The following is a 20,335-nucleotide window of genomic DNA, read 5'->3' on the forward strand; positions in this document are numbered from 1 at the left end:
TAACCTAACCTAACCTAACCTAACCTAACCTAACCTAACCTAACCTAACCTAACCTAACCTAACCTAACCTAACCTAACCTAACCTAACCTAACCTAACCTAACCTAACCTAACCTAACCTAACCTAACCTAACCTAACCTAACCTAACCTAACCTAACCTAACCTAACCTAACCTAACCTAACCTAACCTAACCTAACCTAACCTAACCTAACCTAACCTAACCTAACCTAACCTAACCTAACCTAACCTAACCTAACCTAACCTAACCTAACCTAACCTAACCTAACCTAACCTAACCTAACCTAACCTAACCTAACCTAACCTAACCTAACCTAACCTAACCTAACCTAACCTAACCTAACCTAACCTAACCTAACCTAACCTAACCTAACCTAACCTAACCTAACCTAACCTAACCTAACCTAACCTAACCTAACCTAACCTAACCTAACCTAACCTAACCTAACCTAACCTAACCTAACCTAACCTAACCTAACCTAACCTAACCTAACCTAACCTAACCTAACCTAACCTAACCTAACCTAACCTAACCTAACCTAACCTAACCTAACCTAACCTAACCTAACCTAACCTAACCTAACCTAACCTAACCTAACCTAACCTAACCTAACCTAACCTAACCTAACCTAACCTAACCTAACCTAACCTAACCTAACCTAACCTAACCTAACCTAACCTAACCTAACCTAACCTAACCTAACCTAACCTAACCTAACCTAACCTAACCTAACCTAACCTAACCTAACCTAACCTAACCTAACCTAACCTAACCTAACCTAACCTAACCTAACCTAACCTAACCTAACCTAACCTAACCTAACCTAACCTAACCTAACCTAACCTAACCTAACCTAACCTAACCTAACCTAACCTAACCTAACCTAACCTAACCTAACCTAACCTAACCTAACCTAACCTAACCTAACCTAACCTAACCTAACCTAACCTAACCTAACCTAACCTAACCTAACCTAACCTAACCTAACCTAACCTAACCTAACCTAACCTAACCTAACCTAACCTAACCTAACCTAACCTAACCTAACCTAACCTAACCTAACCTAACCTAACCTAACCTAACCTAACCTAACCTAACCTAACCTAACCTAACCTAACCTAACCTAACCTAACCTAACCTAACCTAACCTAACCTAACCTAACCTAACCTAACCTAACCTAACCTAACCTAACCTAACCTAACCTAACCTAACCTAACCTAACCTAACCTAACCTAACCTAACCTAACCTAACCTAACCTAACCTAACCTAACCTAACCTAACCTAACCTAACCTAACCTAACCTAACCTAACCTAACCTAACCTAACCTAACCTAACCTAACCTAACCTAACCTAACCTAACCTAACCTAACCTAACCTAACCTAACCTAACCTAACCTAACCTAACCTAACCTAACCTAACCTAACCTAACCTAACCTAACCTAACCTAACCTAACCTAACCTAACCTAACCTAACCTAACCTAACCTAACCTAACCTAACCTAACCTAACCTAACCTAACCTAACCTAACCTAACCTAACCTAACCTAACCTAACCTAACCTAACCTAACCTAACCTAACCTAACCTAACCTAACCTAACCTAACCTAACCTAACCTAACCTAACCTAACCTAACCTAACCTAACCTAACCTAACCTAACCTAACCTAACCTAACCTAACCTAACCTAACCTAACCTAACCTAACCTAACCTAACCTAACCTAACCTAACCTAACCTAACCTAACCTAACCTAACCTAACCTAACCTAACCTAACCTAACCTAACCTAACCTAACCTAACCTAACCTAACCTAACCTAACCTAACCTAACCTAACCTAACCTAACCTAACCTAACCTAACCTAACCTAACCTAACCTAACCTAACCTAACCATCTCGACCTAACCTTTCATATATTGGTTAGGACGAGTCAATTAGGTTACCCAAAACACAACCAACAAGCAAAAAAAAAAAAAAAAAAAAAAAGGAATTTATATTTACATATCTTAAATTTAAATTTTAAGTATATTTATATATTTAATGTTTTAAATATTATTTTTTAAATTTTTAATTCTGATATTCAAGTTTTCAAATTTAAAATTCACAATTTTTAATTTAAATTTACATTTTTATTTTTAATTTTTCCATTTTAATTTGAATTTCAATTTAAATACTGAATTGATTTTTAAATTTAAATTTTAATTTTAAATTCAGCTTTTTAAATTTTGTAATCCAAAAATTTTAAATTTAAATTTTAGTTCATATTTTAAATCTTAAATTTCAATTAAAATTTAAATTTTATTTATTTAAAATTTTAATTTCAATTTGAATTTCAGAAATAAAATTTCAAAATTACATATTTAAATTAAATTTAAAATTTTAATTCCGCAATATAAAATGTTAATTTTATTTTTAAATATTAATTTTATATATTATTTTTGTTATTTTATTAATATTTAATATTTTTACATTATAATTTTTAATTTATAATTTTAATAACTCTTAATATATTATATACGCAAATCAAACTTTCACGTTTTTTTGCAAAAGTTTTTTATTTCCAGCGAAACCGCGTCGATTAAGCTTAATTTTATCACACTTAAGAAACAAGTAAACTATTCTAAACCAAAACAAAATTTATAATTAGTCATCCTCATGTATATTTAAAAAAACAAAAAAAAAAAAAAAAAAAAAAAAAAAAACTATTGCATGAAGCGATCGAAACGCATGCATTTGTAAACACGGTGAAACTCTTGTCGATACATTTCGTCGACAGGTTTCCTAACCCTAAATAATGTAAACTTTAATGATTAATTTCGTTTTGCGGAGTAGAGCAATGCTTTTTTCTGCCAGATTCTTTCGTTTTATGCAAAAACGCGTCGAAGCCTTTTTGTCAAAATCAAAGGTAGGAGGACTTAAACTGGACATTTATCAACATTCTTATACTTAGATATATAATTCATTAGCAAAGAGTTAAGAATTTACTATTGCGTTATCCAATTTTTTTTTTTTTATCTCTATTACAAAGTTGTATGTGGAATATATTTATTAATAGTAAAACATTTTACATTTAAAAAGCTGTACAAAACAAATTGTGGCTTTCACAAATAAGAGAAATAATAACTTTAAGGCTACACAAACCATAGAAGAAACGTTTGTAAAGAATTATACAAACAGAAGCCGAGGAATATTTCAAAGTAAAATAGTTTCTTATTTAATCACATAATGTATGAAGAGGAATTCTTTTATATTAAATTTGTTTTTTTTTTTTTTAGTATATGAATAGTAAAGATGGAAATAGAGAAGAATTAAATATGACATCCTCAGGATTAGATGATCTACTAAAACTCTATGTAGATCTGGCTAAAATCTATCGAGAGTGCAATTTTACTTATAATCCAAAATTTAATGATTTATCTATCTTAACTGAAAGAAACAAGATACTGTCTATAATCAAAATAAATTCTGTACTCATTATTCAAGGAACAACCAGCTGTGGTAAAATGACTCAAATTCCACGATTCTTAATACATATATGAAGAAGAGGCTTAACTGTGATGTTATAGGTATATTTTTATCAAATTTTTTAATTTTTGTATTATTATTAAATCGTGTATTATTATTAAATCGTGAGAAAAGTAATATGTAGATTATACAAGAATTGTAATATTAATATAGTTACGCAACCAAGACAAATTGCTGCGGTAAGTGTTGCCAAAAGAGTCAGCCAAGAAGGAAATTGGGACCTTGGTAGCCTCGTAGCCTTGATAGCCTCGAACTATATAGTACCGTGAAAAGGGAAACTTCACTTGAAATTTGTTTAACTGCATCACCGAAATTCTACTCCAACATATAATTGAGCATTAACATATATTGAATTATACGCACATTATATTAGATGAAATTCATGAACTAGACCAAAATTTTGATTTTCTATTATTTCTTAAAAGATTATTACAAATAAATTCTAGACAGGTCAAAGTTATTCTCATGTCGGCAATAATCAATATAACAAAATTTACAAAATACTTTTCAAATGAATTAGCAATATCGAAATTCTCCAATTATCAAAATTCCCGAAAAGAAAAATTTTGAAATTTGTACATATTATTTGGTTGAGATAACAAATCTAGGGATTATAAGTACACAAAAATAATTACTTCAAATTTTATAATTTGTGTATATATGTGTACACACACACACACACACACACACACACACACACACATATATATATATATATATATATATAAAATTTGCAAGTGTACAAATTTGTATCATGATGCGTAACGATAAATTTGTATTTTGTATAAAGTATCTGCTGCGGAACGAAAAATCAGTCAATATATGATCAATTTTTGCTCACTTATTGTCCATGCTGTAGATAAAATTGACATAAATGATAATGCAGGAGATTGAAATTCATTTCAAAGACGTGCTGTTCATATATTTTATCAGGACTTTATGAAATTGAAGAGTTATATAATTACTTGACATCGACTTGTCACAAAGATAAATTATGGGATCTAGTGATTTTACATTCATTGATTTCTGTGTGATGACGGACAGTTACGTGTTTTTCACTAACCATTGGAAGGTTATAGCCACGTTATACTTTCTACAAATATTGCTGAAAGCATTATTACTGTACCGAGTATAAAATATGGTATACAATTTTTATATAAGTTATACATTTAATTCATATAAAAATTGAAAAGGGAAAAAAAACGGTTTAATTGTGAAAAGAAATATTAAAAGTATTTAAAAATAATATGATTATCGAAAAGAGGAAAAAAAAAAAAAAAAAAAAAGGTAATTTGATACATAATTTCCAATAATAGACTTTTGCCTTGTGAAACAACTGATCGAGAATCCCATCACTCGATATCAAACTTTAAAACTTTGTTGAGCGAGTAAAGCAAATTGTATACAACGAGCTGATCGCATGGATCGTATAATAGATGGTAGAGTGTACAGATTAGTAAAAAGCATTTTACGATGTAAGTAATTAAAATATTTAGAATTCATGTTTTGTGTTTTCCATGTGCGATAATCTCTTAATTACTTTCCTAAAATTTACAGAATATTTTGGATGATGAAAGTACATAGTTTCGCGTTTCGCTCGCTAATGTTATTCTTCATGCTAAAGTTCTTGATATCGATGAACCACATGTACTTCTTTCAATCCCTTGATCCATCAGTTTTTCTAATTTGGCAAACGATATTCTAATCATAAAAGAAGTCGGGGCTTTGATAGATGAGAACGATTCTTACCTACCTTTCGATGGAAAATTAACTGATCTTGACAAAGCGATGGCGCGTTTTCCGCTCGATATTCGAATTTTGAAATTTATCATGTTGGGCTACGTTTTTGGAGTATTACGAGATGCTATTATTATGTCTGTTAACGATGTTTTTATTCTTGAGAGATGCCATTCTACTGTTTCTTCATATACTACACGGAAAAAAAAAAAAAATAAATTCGTTCCTACGGTGACTGCATCGCTACTTTAAACGTTTGTAAAATGTGGCAGAATGAAAAGGCAAACTGTCGATTAAATACTTATCAAGCCGAGATAATGGACCTAAAGAAATGGGGGGAGGTAATTCTCTATTTAAGAATTCTTCGTGAATTGGATGCTCTAGCGAATAAAGTCACTAATTGATTATTCCATTTGGGAATTAAAGAAAATATTGAAATAAACAAAGTCATCTGGGAAGGTATATTTATTTATTTTTAAATTATTTGTGATTGTATTATTACTTTTTAATTTAATTATTTTTAATTAGTTTTTAATCATGTGTATGTATCACGTGTGTATACATTATAAACATTGAATTGATAATTTGTGTCTTCTGGTATTTTGCAATTATATTTTTTGTATAATGTAATATATCTTACATTAGATCGTTTTCTATCATCAAAATCTATCTTCCAATAATTTTATAATTAGATTATAATTATAATTTTCTTATTTTTTATCTCTTTTATCGTTATTTCGCCATTGTTATTTTATCGTTATAATAATAGAATAATAACTTTGGTAACCAATTTTTATCAACTTTAAACTTATAGATAAATAAATTGCTAAATAATTGGATAAATATCGGAATGCAACTGGACGATAACTGTAATGATGATGATATAATTTGTCAAAATAAACACATTTTACTCGAATTGAAAAACAAAAAAAGTCACAAAATCCGGAAGATGATAAAGTCGATTATTTTAACAGTGAATGGAATTATTATAACAGATCGCATTTTTTATCATCTGCTCTAGAAATGACGAGAAAATGTGACGTATATTGCATAAAGCAATATTAGAACTACGCGAAACAGATGAACAGACCGAGGATATGTTGAAACATCTTTTACAATTACAGTATGCCAGCGAATATGTAAACAGTATCTTTATGTATATTATTATATAACTATATTTTGTTTTACTCTTTCATCAGAGATACACGCGGTGGGAAATGTAACTGCTTTTTATAAATTATGTAAAAAGAAAACAATTGACTTATTAGAATTACATGGTCATCTTTATTCGGAGAAACATCTCGAACGAAAACGAGAAACTTTTGTTATTAACACATTAAGTTGAAAATTAATATACTATAATCAAATTTCTTTATTCTGAAATTTTCCCTCCATCTTTAATTTTTTTCTAATGATATAGTCTCTCTGATATATGTATAAAAGAAAAATTTTTTAGTTTTTCTTTATTTTGTTTTACTTTATACATATGAGTGAAAAATTAATTACTCCAAAATAAAAAAAAAAAATGTCTATAGACAGTCTATTGTACTTGTTACAAATCAGTATTTTTTTTTTATAATGTATATGATAATTGTGGTATTATGGACACATAAAAATGCTATTTTTTTTTTTTTATTTATATTTGTTATTTTTATATTTCATAGTGATAGTATTTTTATATTTCAAATAACACAAGATTTGACATTTGTTATATGAAGAAAAAATGTAATTTTCAAGAATGTAAAGGGACTGAAATAACATTTTAAGTTTGAAGATTGTCAATTTTTGTACAAAAATTTATATGCCAAGAAAATAAAATAATTAAAATTCTTAAAATTTTTTCAAATTTTCAAAATTATTTATATTTAATATGTAATTTATAAAAGTATAGACAATTGGAAATTTAATATTAATAATTACGTACGGTCGGTAAAACTTCATAAATTGTTATCGATCATCAATATTTACGAAAAATTCAAATTCCCAAAGATTAAATTATTAGAAGAATAAAATTGAACAAAAATAGTAATTTTTGCTTTATTATTTTATTATGTACATTATGTAAACATATATAAACACAAGATATAAAATACATATTTACATATATACGAAGGTTTGAAGTTAAATTATATCAAATTGTATATTTGCGCGATTAAAAGAGAAATTGTATGAAAAAACATATTATATGAGTAGCAAGACATATGTCCAATAATTTTATGAGACATTTTTAAGAATAACTAGGGGAACTTATCATCTAAGGGTATTACCAGAAAGAAGCCTGAGAGTGGTCATTTTAGCTGTATCATCCTTATTCGCGTAAGGTAATGCATGTTTTTATGGTTCTCTTCCGTGCTAGATGCGAGATATAATAAAGATGGACAGTCATGTCCTCTCTTTATCACTTGCTGTAGGTAATGAAACAAGGACGAATAGAGATTGATAGTCTCTCTCTTTATGTCACTTCTGCATATAACACGGAACAACATTACAAAATCGTGAGCAAGAATGAGAACCACGCAATCGTGGACATTACCTACAGGATCATGGACATTGACTACATAGTTCAAGCTCCACGTTTTTATGGACATAAAGGCGCTTCAAAATAAAGTTACAATTAAGGACCATGGCACATAAAAAAAAAAAAAAAAAAAAAACAAGCAGTAAAAAAATCAATGTTATGGATTTGCTACTGCTTATGTTACTGCCTTACGTTCTCTGTGAATGGTTAATTCGCTTACTACTTGAGTCTTACTGCTTAAATTTTTTTTTTTTTTTTTATGTGCCACGGCTCTAAATCTCCGCTCTCAGATTTCTCTCACAGTGCTGCCAGCGCTGATCAATCAATTTTGGAACCAGTCTAGGAAATTAAAGGCTCTACCTTCCTATAGTTCACTGTCCGAGAATCAGCTGATTCGGTTCGCTTTCTGTCCATCGACCGTCGATGCTGCTCACGAGCGGCAAGGAATAACGCGCCGAAACTCCTATTCGTTATATTTTCCCGGTATTTTCGTCTTACGAATGATATTCCACATCTACAAGGGCACGTCAGATTTCTAGAGGATTACGGTGCTACGGAGTTTGCGGACATGTGGCTGCATAGAAATAGACACGTGAGAAGGGGAAAGGACCGCGTATGGATGGGACAAGTCGTGTCTATTTTTACGAGAAAGACTGCGTTTACGCTTCCTGGTGTCATTTTCTTCCAAATTCTGGCTCTGTGAGAATCCGTCGGTGGATCAGTCGAGATAATGGAGAATCTATGTGAGTAATTTTCCACGCGAGACTTGACGCGACAGACTTGATGAATTCTTCGATGATTTCTATCTCGTATTCCTAAATGTCAAAAGAAAAGAATTCAAAAAATATTCGGATGTTTACATACAAGAGATATCGATGTACCTGTGCGCGTGTATGACATCGCTATCTTGAAATTATTTCGTAAAAAACTTTACAGAAGAAGCATATGCTACATTACTGTCATTTATCAATTGATGCATTCATATATTTATTTCATAATTACTTCTTGCAGCTGAGGAGGTAACGAAGTCGAGCTTTCGACGTAAGGTGTGGGATTATATGACAAAGAACGAACTGGTGAACTTTCCTGTTAACATATACAAGCGTATACCGAATTTCAAAGGTGCAGCAGAGGCGGCCCAGCGATTGAGTGAACTAGATGAATTCAGGAAAGCCAGAGTCATAAAGATAAACCCAGACAAGCCGCAAGAACCAATACGATTTTTAGCTTTGGAAACCAATAAGGAAATCATTGTGCCTATCCCCAGGTTGAGGACTGGCTTGTTCTTACACGTTACACCAGTTGCGGGAGCGAAAGAACAGCTGAAAACCTTGGCTTCCATGCGCGGTCTAGAGCAAGCAGGTAAACCACTTGGATTGGATTCGCATATTAAGGTGAATATTTTATTACATAATTCAGAAGTGATGATTGATTTAGTGTTGATAAATAAAGATTTATATTAATAAAGATACAATATTAAATTCTCTTAACATATTTTCATAAAAATTATTTAAATATTTGCTCCTTTTTACATGGGACATATTGTTTATTGTCTTTATTCTTCACTCATTTAGGTAGATCTTGTTGTGCTGGGATCCGTATGTGTCAGTCGAGATGGATATAGACTCGGTAAGGGAGAAGGTTTTGCTGATCTTGAATTTGCAATGATGATGAGAATGGGCACGATAACGGGGAACACGATTGTCGTTACAACGGTGCATGATTGTCAAATCGTGGATTATCTACCACCACGATTGTTCAAGGAATACGACGTGCCAGTAGACATAATCGTTACGTCGACGCAAACTATATATGTAGAATCAAGACTGAAGAAACCGACTGGCATTCTGTGGCATATGCTTAGTGAAAGAAGACTCAAAACCATGCAAGTATTAAAGCAGCTGAGAGAGATAGATGAAAAGTATGTATTAAGTTACCTGACTCGTATTAAGTAGACTACTTCCTGTAAATACATGATTATTCTTTCGTAGAGATGGCAAAATCGTAGTACTGAAGGAGATTGATTCCGACATCGAGACGCGCCAGTATATCAAGAATCGCGTTAAATATCCGAAAAATAAAAGGCGTTTTAAGAGGGATGCGTCTAATACAGAAAACTTTGTCACGGAAGATGGCAAAGTTAAAGTTGACAAGCCGCGTTTTCCACGAAGACGAACGTATAAAAAAGTAAAAATTGAAGAAGAAAATAACTTTCCTAACATTGAAGTACAAGTAAGTGCCTTTTATATATATCGAATTTTACAGTAATATTTTTACTGATAGGACTTTGTGAAGCGAAAGGTTGTATGGAATTTAATTAAAAAGAGATTTTTTTGTCATTTATCTATTTACATTTCTATATTTAAAAAGAAAAAAAATAATTTTTGTTACAGACAAAGGCGGAGAACAGTACTAAGAACGCGTCCCGACGGCGTAAAAATCTTCGTCCTAGAACGAAAACACATATCGACTTCTCGTTGAAGCTATCTAACATCTCGTCCGGCGTAAGAGTCCGCGATCTAAAGAACGCTTTATTGATGCGTGGTATTAAACCGAGCGAGATAACTTGGCAAGGCTACCGCGGCATCTGTTATCTTCACTTCAGCAAACTTAGAAGTGAGGCCGCTCTACCAGATCAGCCAGTTCAGGTAGATTCGATCGTGGCAAATCTGCAACAATTCCGAATCGGTGAATTCGCGAATGACGAGGAGGGATTTATATATGTAGAACCCGCGAAACCGATTTCCAGAATCGAAGTGACCGATGTTACAACTGTCTAAACGTTTATCGGAACCTACATCAAACGTGTACTTACGTGTTGTTTTTTGGCTGTTTATATATCAACGTCGAAATGTAGGGACATCTTCCAAAGTCTTTTTTTTTTTTGTATGAGAACTCTTCATCATGTATACAATCCCAGGCAAGGCGTACTTCTCGTTAATACAAATTGTATATTCTTTAATGAATTTCATTGAAGCTACAATAATGTAATTCATTTAATTAAAAGCTAAAAATTAACTTCCTTATTTTGGTTTTATATATTAATTGGTGAACCATCGCAATTATCAACTATTAACTAATAAGGATTATTAATTAATGATTGGTAATTACAATGGTTTATTAATTAATATATTAAAAAAATAAGGAAGCTAATTAATCAAGCGTCATATAAAATTAAGTCGGCTAAGCATGACATCAATGTGAGAGGATAATGTATATAAATTACTAGTTTAATTTAAATGACTGGAAGAAATTGCGCAAGAATTCTGGGACGTAGTGTAATATCTTTTTTACAGATATTAACTTGAATTTCTAAGCATAGGCGTGATGTATTTGTTATACATTTTGCATAGTTATTTTACATATTGCTTATATCTTACTTAAATCTGTCTATTGGAATTGCGCTTGCGAATCGTTCCAAGGTAATAGATCGATAATGACGATTCGCATTTCGTTTAAACTGAGATGTGATATATATATATATATATATATATCTGGCGCGAACATTGAACTATTAGTAGTTGTTAGAACATAGATATACCGCATATTTTTGGTTAATAATTTTATTTATACTACTTTTGTATTAATAAGTCGTTACTATTCGACGAGAATATATCGGGTAACTTTCCAACAAATTCGTCGTAACGCGCATAAACTAATCTGTGATCAAAAGATATTTAGAAGTAATATAGTTGGTCCATAGAGAAACAATAGCGCAAGATCGTTCATGAGAGATAAAAAGATTATTATAAAGATCTTATTAAATTAACAAATGTACCTCTGCGCTATTCCAAAACTAACTACTTTTCTTTAAATTTTTTTATTAACCCTTTGTAGTTCTAAGTGGGTTTGATGTAATGTTTCACGTAATTCTCATATCACATGCGTGACAATATAAACAGTAATCTATATCTTTGGAATCTTCATAAATCTCTCCAGATATAAATCGATCATTAGATAAAATATTACATTAAAATTTGATTAATATACGAGAATATATTAAAGCAAAAGATAATTCTTGAAATTGTATTAAATTGTATTTAAGTTTTTGAGAAATTGTATTTAAGTAATTTGAACAAGTCAATTTTTCTAGTCTGGAATTACTTATGAAGTATCCAAACTATATATATATATATATATATATATATATATATATATTTTTTTTTTTATTAATTTTCGACACAATTCATAATTTATAAGATGAACTATATGTGATTTAGTATGTGCAAAAAAAAAAATTATATATCGCGAGTACATTAACTATTGTATCTCTCTCATGGAGCAGCGGAGAATTAATCATTTTGAATTATTTTCTTTATTCTCTACAAAAAAAAATAAGTTAAGATTAATAGATATAAATAGAGTGCATATCTGCGATAATATCCGGTAATTTCCTAACATTATAGACTGACAATAGTTTAAGTGTCATTTATAAAGGGCACTCAAGACGGATGGTAGTGAGTTATCAACCAGTTCTTCTTGTTTAGACAGAAAGAAAGAGTACTCTATTTTTCTGAATATACAAAATACAGGCACACGCCTACACACACATCCACACATATAGAGACATATGCATATTCTAAAAGAAGATAAATACTATATTTTCATGGTCTAGCCACTTTATAGACATGTTGCGGTCTTCCATGTATTGCCATTTACAGCGTGCAGGGAAATAATAGGTGCTTGCGAATCGATCGAGAAGCAGAAAAACGGCAATACTTTGTGATATTAACAAATATGATTTATTTTATTGTTTTTTAAATGCGACGTTCACGTAGAACTAACAGCGATTGTTTCTTACGTGCAATAGACTTACCTCTATTATTTACGTATATAGCATGTATATAAATCTTGCATATAAAGAAGATTTTTCTTTTTAATCAAATTCATCTTTGTGACAGCTCTGTGTACTTTATTGCTTTCAATGATTCCCGGGAACAAATGTGCAAATTTCTACATCCTTGCTACGCAGCTCGCTTCCTTTCATAAATCCAAATAAAACCTCCGCAAATCGAGGCGCAACAGCTTCATCGGCAAAAGTAGGCCAAAGCAACTTTTCTCCACCGACATGCTTCAATGCTCTTTTTTTTTTTTCTTTAGTTTGCGATTGTTTTTTACATTGCGAGATGGGATTAACGAGCGAGAATAATTACTTTCCTCTCGGAAGGGCGCGCGCTCCGTTTTCTTTTTTTTTTATCGAGAATACTAGGAAATGAAGGAATTAAGGCGGTCGTCGCGGCAACGCCTCTCATTTTCCATTTCGGACGTGGTTGATATTGCATTAGTCTCAATTGAACTTCCCGATAAGCATCTCACGAAAGTTTATCATCACGAACGACGGCTTTTCTCGCTCAAGCGGATGAAACAGTATTTATTTGCCATGCATATGGATAAAGCAATTGTGACAAAGTCCAGGGATCGACATGGAATATTTTTCCTTAATGAAAATAGGCACAAACTTTTTTCTTTTTTTTTTTTACAACGGTATTAAAGATCGTAATTGCAGTTTTTACTAAAAGAGAGAGAGAGAGAGAGAGAGAGAGAGAGAGAGAGAGAGAGAGATCTCATTTTGCCGTAAAAGGACTAATTTGCGAAGCGCGTAAAGGCAATTAAAAGCGAAACATCGGAACTTCCAAGGGTTCCATTAGGTTGAATTTTCTTATTTAATGACCTCTTTATCGCGCAAAGGACTCTTCCACGACTTTCGTCGGCCTCTAGATACTATCTCTAAACTGCGTTATCTTCTATTGGATTTTCCCATCGAAGACCGGCGATTGCCGTTCTTCACCGCGTTTCGTTACTCTTCGCCATTAAGAATCACATCTATCGATATAGACAGTATTCTTCCTCAGCATTATTCCGCGAGAAAGCTGTTAATTCTTTATCGATGACACAAGCATTTCGAAGAAGGAACGATAATGCATAATTTTTCTTCCAAATGACAAACATCATTGAAAAAAATCCATTCAGAGTACATCTTTTTCAAATGAGAAATGCCAATATTTACATTTCTATTTCTCGATTATTTATATTTCTTGAGATTTCGAGAGATAATCAAGATGCACAAAAATAGAGACTAATATTTAATATTTTTTTAAGAAAATAGTTTATTTATCTTAGATCCGTAAATGTAAATTGAATGTGAATTTTGTATTCGATACAAAAAAGAGAGAGAGAAAATTAAAATTTTTGAAAGAGAATTGCCTCACGGTGACTTGCAGCGCTTTGTTCGTTTGACAAATTAAAGACGCAAATTGAAAGGGAGGGGAAAAAAGGAAGGGTTAAATGATTTTCATTCGTTACATTGCTGCCGTTCACGATGGTTGCATATTAAAAATACATCGAGTCAATAGTTTAATTATCACGTTACTCATCACCTCGCGGCACTGATCGGACATGATAATTGGCCCATTATTTCGGCTCGTAGTAGCTTGTGCAAATGCAATTTGCCTCGGAATATTCATCCCCTTTTTTAGATCTGCAACGGTCTCGTTTGCGCAATCGCCGGCATGAATTGCACTCGTTGTCTGTGCCAGAAACAATTATCAATTTATTTGAAAATCGCATGCTTCCTCGTCGAAAGAAACCTCATATAAAAAACATTCATCCCCCTTTTCACGTTCGCGGAAATCTTCGATCGGGGTTGATTTTTCGAGGACTTCACAGTTATGTCACGTACACGTGCGACATGCGCGTAACACTTCGACGATGTTTCACAGCGTCCGGCATCTATATCGCGTGGTATGGTATAGAGAAGCATGGTGACCCCTTTCACCCTTTTCCCATCCTCGTGAAACGACGGGCGCCAGTGCTATCGATTATCCGACGCTCCTTCGACTGCCACGCTTGGTTAATACCAAATTCCATCGTGTATTCTTACGAATCGCTAATGACAAAAGTTCAATGCCTCCTTATTTTGATACATTACGTTCTTCTGCAGACATTATGAATTTATAAAATTTATCGCGATAAATAAATTGCACGCGAATTAATGTGAACAGAATTTTGCGTTTCTTCAATTTCTGCAGCTTGAAAACGCCATGTGAAAATGTATTTTATCGAACGCGAATGCAATTTCATTTGCAGCCGTGTTTCCATGTTCCGCACGCGTTGGGGATTTAAGGGGGAATTATACGCTTAAACGCGTTAACAACATGTCAAAGATATTTTTTTATTCTCAATTCGTACATAGCTCGCTTCTAAACAACATATTTTTATAGAATAAAACATTTAAATATATATATATATATATATATATTTAAATGTTTTATATATATATATATATATATATATAGTATATATAGGTCATATTTTGTTCCCAGTCCCATCAACAAAGTAATTATGTTATTAATATATGTAATCCCTTCAGTACCGTGTTAATTATAGATAAGTGTCAAAAGTCTCTTGTTCGTTTCGACTTACTTAGCGCTCTTGGACCACCGAGATTTTTTTTAAATCTTTTATATCAACTAATATCCTATTTTATCTCGCGTTAAATGTTTATCATTGTGATTCTAATTAACGCTAATTAACGCAGAATTTTATGTATTAAATAACGTGCAATGAGAGAGAGTAAAATGGAAATAATTTTATCTGAAAAAGTCTTCTCGAAGTGACGCACGGTATTTGTCTGGATTTGTACTGAAAAGATTAATTTCTATTTTATATATTTATCGAAGATATCGAAGATCTAACTCTCTAATATTCGAGAATACTCGCAACCGGATCTGTGAAGCAACAAAAATTCTGCTATTGTTCGAATAAAGTCGTACCGTTCGTTGCTTCACAGGAAATAAGCCTGCGTCGCTATTAATCGGAATTCGCGAGATAATCCGGATGGTAATCTCATAAATGCACGTTTCCTGGTACAGTGATTAAGTGCGCACTGCTGGAATATAATGGAGCTTACGCGGTGACGCGTTGAATTATCTCCAGCTGCTATCCATATTTTCGGAGATATTTCACAAATGAAAACAATTAACATTGGCAAAAACGATATGAATAATCTCGGTCACTGTCAGCCTGTAATTATAGAATTCCATCCAAATTAAACGTTCCGTCAGGATGAGCGAAATTAACATCAGAAAAGAATACGGAGGCCACAAAGTTCGCGTTTCCAGATCTCTCTCTTCGAAGCTTCTCTCGAAGATAAAACATTACGGTTGTGAGGAGGGAAGATTTGATGTAGAGAAGAAGCGAATTATAGAGATAAGCTGCCCCACATCGAATCGCGATAAATAAGAATCGCGGAAAAATAAGAGTGAGATATAATGTAACGTGTCGTCGCTATCTTTTCAAGAAGAGTATAAAAACTTCACCTACGATAAAAGAATTCTTTCGCTTATTTATCTTTAAAGAATTTAAGAGAGTCATCATTTCGGCGTCATCTTAGAATTTAAGAAATAATTGAGTGTTAGAGAGGGATAGAGCTCTTTAAGGATGAGTGTGCGGGAGTCCGTCGGAGTTCGGAGTGCGCACTATTCGTAAGATTAAGAGTCTACTGGTCGCTGGTAGATAGGCTATGTTGAATAACGGCGTTATCTAAGATGTACTAGGCTCCGGACTCGCGTCGATGAAGTCGATGTCCGAGGACGCCGTGGCGCTCGCACGGCGACCTTGCCTCGGCGACGCGCTTATGCGCGCTTTGACGTTCGTCGTCGAGACGCTCAGTCGGTTTCCGGTTCGCTGGGTCGGCAGATGTTGCTGCTTTGTTCTGTAATCAAAGGGTTCGACACAGGATATATCGTTACGTGCGAGCGCTGGGAAGAGAGAGAGAGAGAGAGAGAGAGAGAGAGAGAGACGCGTCGCTCGAGGCAGATTAACGTACACGGTGACGATCGGAGTCTCGACTTGAATCACTTGCGGGAATTGAAGACAATTCAAACAGCGGTACCATAGAAATATTAATTGGAACGAAAAATTAGACGATTATTCTGCAATCTGCAATGTTAATCTTCCCATCCTCTCCTCGATGACGATGACGAGTGGAAAGGGAGAGAGAAAAGTATATCGAGAAATATATCGAATAAATTCAAAGGGATTTTCTTATTCGAACGTACTTGAGTCTTTCTTCGGCACCCTTCATGGCAGTGTTCAGTTCCTCCTCCCATTGTTTCTCCTTTCTCTCTCTCTCCTGTCTCTCGATCTCGCGTTCGCGATTGTACACCCGGTATTCCGGGATGTAAGCTAATCTCCGCATGTCTACGCTCGATCCAGCCCCCTCGGCGAATCCACCGGCGTCCTCCGCCGAATGCTCGACCCTCAACGACCTGCAATGGGATGTCAAGATATTGCTTCGACAATTAGCATACTAATTACCTCGGCAATATGCAAAATCGCGAGAGGAATATGTGAATCTCAAGATATATCTTCCGTTCGTAACAGTCTCTAGAGATCGGATCGCGTTGTGCTAATCGACGACGTGACAATAATTTCCTTGGGCGTAATTTTACCATCATAAAAGAAAAAGGAAAATGTTCATAAATATGAAAAAAAAAATGTTTTAAGCTAAACTGTATATTATCACTGAAAAATAATTAAAAGTTAAAAATAATTAAAAATAATTAAAAGTTTTAGTTGTATTCGATGAAATCTTTCTGAAATTGGAAAAAAATCTACGGTTTATTTCAACTAATAATGTTAATTTGTTGAAAACAAATGTGGCTGTTATATGGCTATATTTAGTGAAGTTAAGACTAAAAAAAAATGTATTATATAATTGTAAATCTAAATGCTAATTTTAGTCAATAGATACAAACCATATAGTCAATAACCATGACTATATTTTTCAAGAAACGGCAACTCGAAGAAAGTCTTAAAAGTTACATTTTTCAGTGGAATTTAAAAAATTTTCAAGATACGAATGTTCACGCCGAAAAGAAATAAAATACTCACTGATCTTCAGTGAGAATCCCACGTTTAGGTCAAGAAAATTTCCATCGATTCGATTCAAGAAAGAGGAAGACAGAGAGATGTTTGCGTGAAAGCGACCGACCTCTGTTTAGCCAGGCGTTTCTTCTTCTTATGCAGGGGTTTCGTCTCGATTATCATTTCCTCGAGCTCGAAGGTGGGATCGCAATTCAAATGATCCTTCGGCGGGGTGAAGCGCGGCTTTATCTGCTTGTTCAGCACTTTGTCGAAGTCCAGATCTCTCATCGCGCTCACGCGCTTCAGTTCTTTCAAGCACGATACTCGAGCGCTCGGCGCGAGAGTTAACAGACGATCCAAGAGATCGCGTATCGACGGACTCCAATGCGAGGGCATCGATCTTTCGTCCTGAAAAGCAAGATATTACTTGTTTCACGCGAATTTCTTGCATTCGTCGCATGAACACGGAACTTCTGAGTGAAAGCTAAAGACAATATAACTAATCTCAGATACATATCGCTTATTTGCCACAACGAGAATATAACACAAAAATTATTTTTGAATTGCAATTGTTTACAAAAGAAGAACAAGTCTTTGATACATAGCCTTTATTATTGGTAGAATGATATAATAATAATTGAGCTTCTAAAATTTTTAATTGAAAAGAGAATTTTGTATTAAGAGCATCATAAATCGAAGAGATTTTGCTTTTTTTGCGGGATTATTTTTATAGTAAATGAATATTCAATTTACACTGACTAAAGGGCTAATAATGTTTTTTTTATTCCTCTATAATCAGTTATTACTTTCATAATTGCAATTAAAAATAATATTACAAATTTTAATAACTCGAAATATTCAATCTCATTTTCTGGGAAAAACCTTGTTTTTTGAGATTATGCTGTTGTTGTAGCAAATGAGCGATGTATTTTTTTATAAAACTCTTGAGAAGTGATCTTTCAATCCTGATTATCCCAAAATAAAGGAGATTCAATTCATCCTTCTAATCACAAATGCAATTCCAAGATGTCGTACATCTAACTCGCACGTTTGATATGTTGGACGGCTTTACATCCCAAGCGTTTAGAATCATCCCGAAATCTAAAGTTACGAGTACAGTTAAAATACCTGCGTTTATGCAAGCAGACGAACATGCAGACATCGGTAGAACTGGCAAACATTATATAACATGTCGTGGCACGTGTCGTGACAAGTCCTTAATTAACGTGACAGCCGAGACATGACGCAGCCTTACTCAACGAAATAACGCGTACGTATTACTCAAGAATAATTTCGCAGACTTTGGAAACGTACCGCATATAGCTTCAGACAAGACAAAGACGGAAAAATCGCGGGATGCATTCTTTTTGTCGAAATATGTTCAACATTATTTTATTTTTATCTTTTTACCTTTTTACATTTGTGTCTCACCTGCAAGATCCTCAGAGCCTCTCTATTGGATGTTGTGGAGTGAAGCGGATACGGTCTCTCCATAGCTAAAGTTTCCCAAGCGAGGATTCCCAGACTCCACCAATCCACGGCGAATCCATAGCCAAGAACACCGTATTCCTCGCATGAGCACATGTAAATCTCCGGGGCTGATCCAAGTTAAAAAGAAGAAACACAAGAAAGCGTCCCGGTCATGTTACTCCCGCGAAAGCAGACTCGGGTAATATAAAGAGGATATAAACATAAAAGACGGATTTGAACTGATGCATGGAAACGAAGGGCCTAATCGTTCCTCGAAGTGTCTTTTCCAGCGATATCTCGTTGAGATTGAAGCTAGTCCTTACGTTATATAAAAGTATCTTTTTTTTCCATTTGTAGAACAAAAATATAATGACACGAATAAGGAGTTGAGAAACAATCGATGAGAATAACAAGGTAGACTTTGAAATTATAAATGTATAAAGTTGATGTGTGTTCATGTTAAATATTGAAAGAACAGCGTGGCAATTTAAATAATTAAACAAATATTAAATATTTAGAAAATATAGATTGAAATATCGAAATGATATAAAATATAAAAAATATTGCACATAGCGATTTTTTAAATAATTAAAATAATTCATATGGGAGAAGAGAAAATCACACACAGATATGAAAGACTATATCGTTCACACATACCTATATATGGTTTTGTACCAGACATCGAAGTTGCCAACTGCCCGTCTTCGAGTACAGTCGCTATGTTGAAGTCTGTCACATGGGCGTGGCCTAGCAAGCAAACTATCTTTTGTAGTCTGCCATCATTAAGTTTAAACAAGTGAATTATTTACGCGCCTTGAAACATCCCTCTCAAGTACAAGATGATAATTATGCGTAACGACTACTGATTAATATTAAATCATAGCAAGCTTTATAATTGAATCTGTAACACAATTGAATCTATAAAACAAATTTGAAACATTGTTATTTGAATTAACACGAGTATAACAAAGAAACACGTGTTAGCGATGAACAATATCACTTTCTTCTTACAACGTAGTTCTACAGTCTCCATTGAACATTTATAAAAGTTAACTCTTGGTTACTGTAATTCTCTCGAGATCTATCGTTCTGAGCTATCGATACTTGTAAAGTGTGTTTTCTAGAGTTCAGCCCCATTTCTTTCTCTTTTCATCCGAATAAAATGCCTATAAAATATGCTTATAAAAAAATGCCTA

At 33.4% G+C, this 20,335-nt stretch overlaps 2 protein-coding genes and 2 pseudogenes across 12 annotated transcripts in view; 3 read left to right on the forward strand and 1 right to left on the reverse strand.

The window, feature by feature from the left end:
• The first annotated feature begins 2,731 nt into the window (after positions 1–2,731).
• On the forward strand, positions 2,732–5,503 carry LOC105424430 (putative ATP-dependent RNA helicase spindle-E; annotated as a pseudogene). Its single transcript, XR_016138946.1, has 4 exons — positions 2,732–2,757; positions 3,101–3,219; positions 3,298–3,588; positions 3,701–5,503. The product of XR_016138946.1 is annotated as a putative ATP-dependent RNA helicase spindle-E (transcript).
• LOC105424211 (putative ATP-dependent RNA helicase spindle-E) lies at positions 4,851–6,557 on the forward strand (annotated as a pseudogene). Its single transcript, XR_016138947.1, has 2 exons — positions 4,851–5,022; positions 5,105–6,557. The product of XR_016138947.1 is annotated as a putative ATP-dependent RNA helicase spindle-E (transcript).
• A 1,576-nt stretch (positions 6,558–8,133) lies between these two features.
• Positions 8,134–12,687, forward strand: lost (methenyltetrahydrofolate synthase domain-containing protein lost). Its single transcript, XM_011634651.3, has 5 exons — positions 8,134–8,545; positions 8,814–9,196; positions 9,377–9,723; positions 9,794–10,034; positions 10,196–12,687. The coding sequence occupies exons 1-5, from the start codon at positions 8,533–8,535 to the stop codon at positions 10,580–10,582; spliced, it is 1,371 nt and encodes a 456-aa protein (XP_011632953.2). The 5' UTR covers positions 8,134–8,532; the 3' UTR covers positions 10,583–12,687.
• A 2,272-nt stretch (positions 12,688–14,959) lies between these two features.
• Positions 14,960–20,335, reverse strand: part of LOC105431442 (serine/threonine-protein kinase 32A) — a 25,219-nt gene continuing 19,843 nt past the window's right edge. For 6 of the 9 annotated variants that reach the window (XM_089075737.1, XM_089075736.1, XM_089075739.1 and 3 more), the window contains 5 exons: positions 19,797–19,886; positions 19,101–19,267; positions 17,797–18,077; positions 16,862–17,071; positions 14,960–16,515 (listed from right to left, as the gene is read on the reverse strand). In XM_089075737.1, the coding sequence (XP_088931863.1) occupies positions 16,344–16,515; positions 16,862–17,071; positions 17,797–18,077; positions 19,101–19,267; positions 19,797–19,886 (920 nt within the window). In that variant the 3' untranslated portion in view covers positions 14,960–16,343. Of the gene's footprint in view, positions 16,516–16,861; positions 17,072–17,696; positions 18,078–19,100; positions 19,268–19,796; positions 19,887–20,335 lie in introns of those variants that run through there. The other 3 variants (XM_089075740.1, XR_016138952.1, XR_016138951.1) reach the window with 3 other exon arrangements.

The sequence above is a fragment of the Pogonomyrmex barbatus genome, unplaced genomic scaffold (assembly GCF_055798465.1).
Source record: "Pogonomyrmex barbatus isolate J1 unplaced genomic scaffold, ASM5579846v1 scaffold19, whole genome shotgun sequence".
Lineage (NCBI taxonomy): Eukaryota > Metazoa > Arthropoda > Insecta > Hymenoptera > Formicidae > Pogonomyrmex > Pogonomyrmex barbatus.

What these genes read in the sequence shown, in the direction of transcription:
- lost (XM_011634651.3), top strand. An exon ending in GATTGGATTCGCATATTAAG is followed by an intron (nt 9,197 to 9,376) that starts GTGAATATTTTA and finishes TCACTCATTTAG; the next exon opens with GTAGATCTTGTTGTGCTGGG. An exon ending in TTCCTAACATTGAAGTACAA is followed by an intron (nt 10,035 to 10,195) that starts GTAAGTGCCTTT and finishes TTTTTGTTACAG; the next exon opens with ACAAAGGCGGAGAACAGTAC.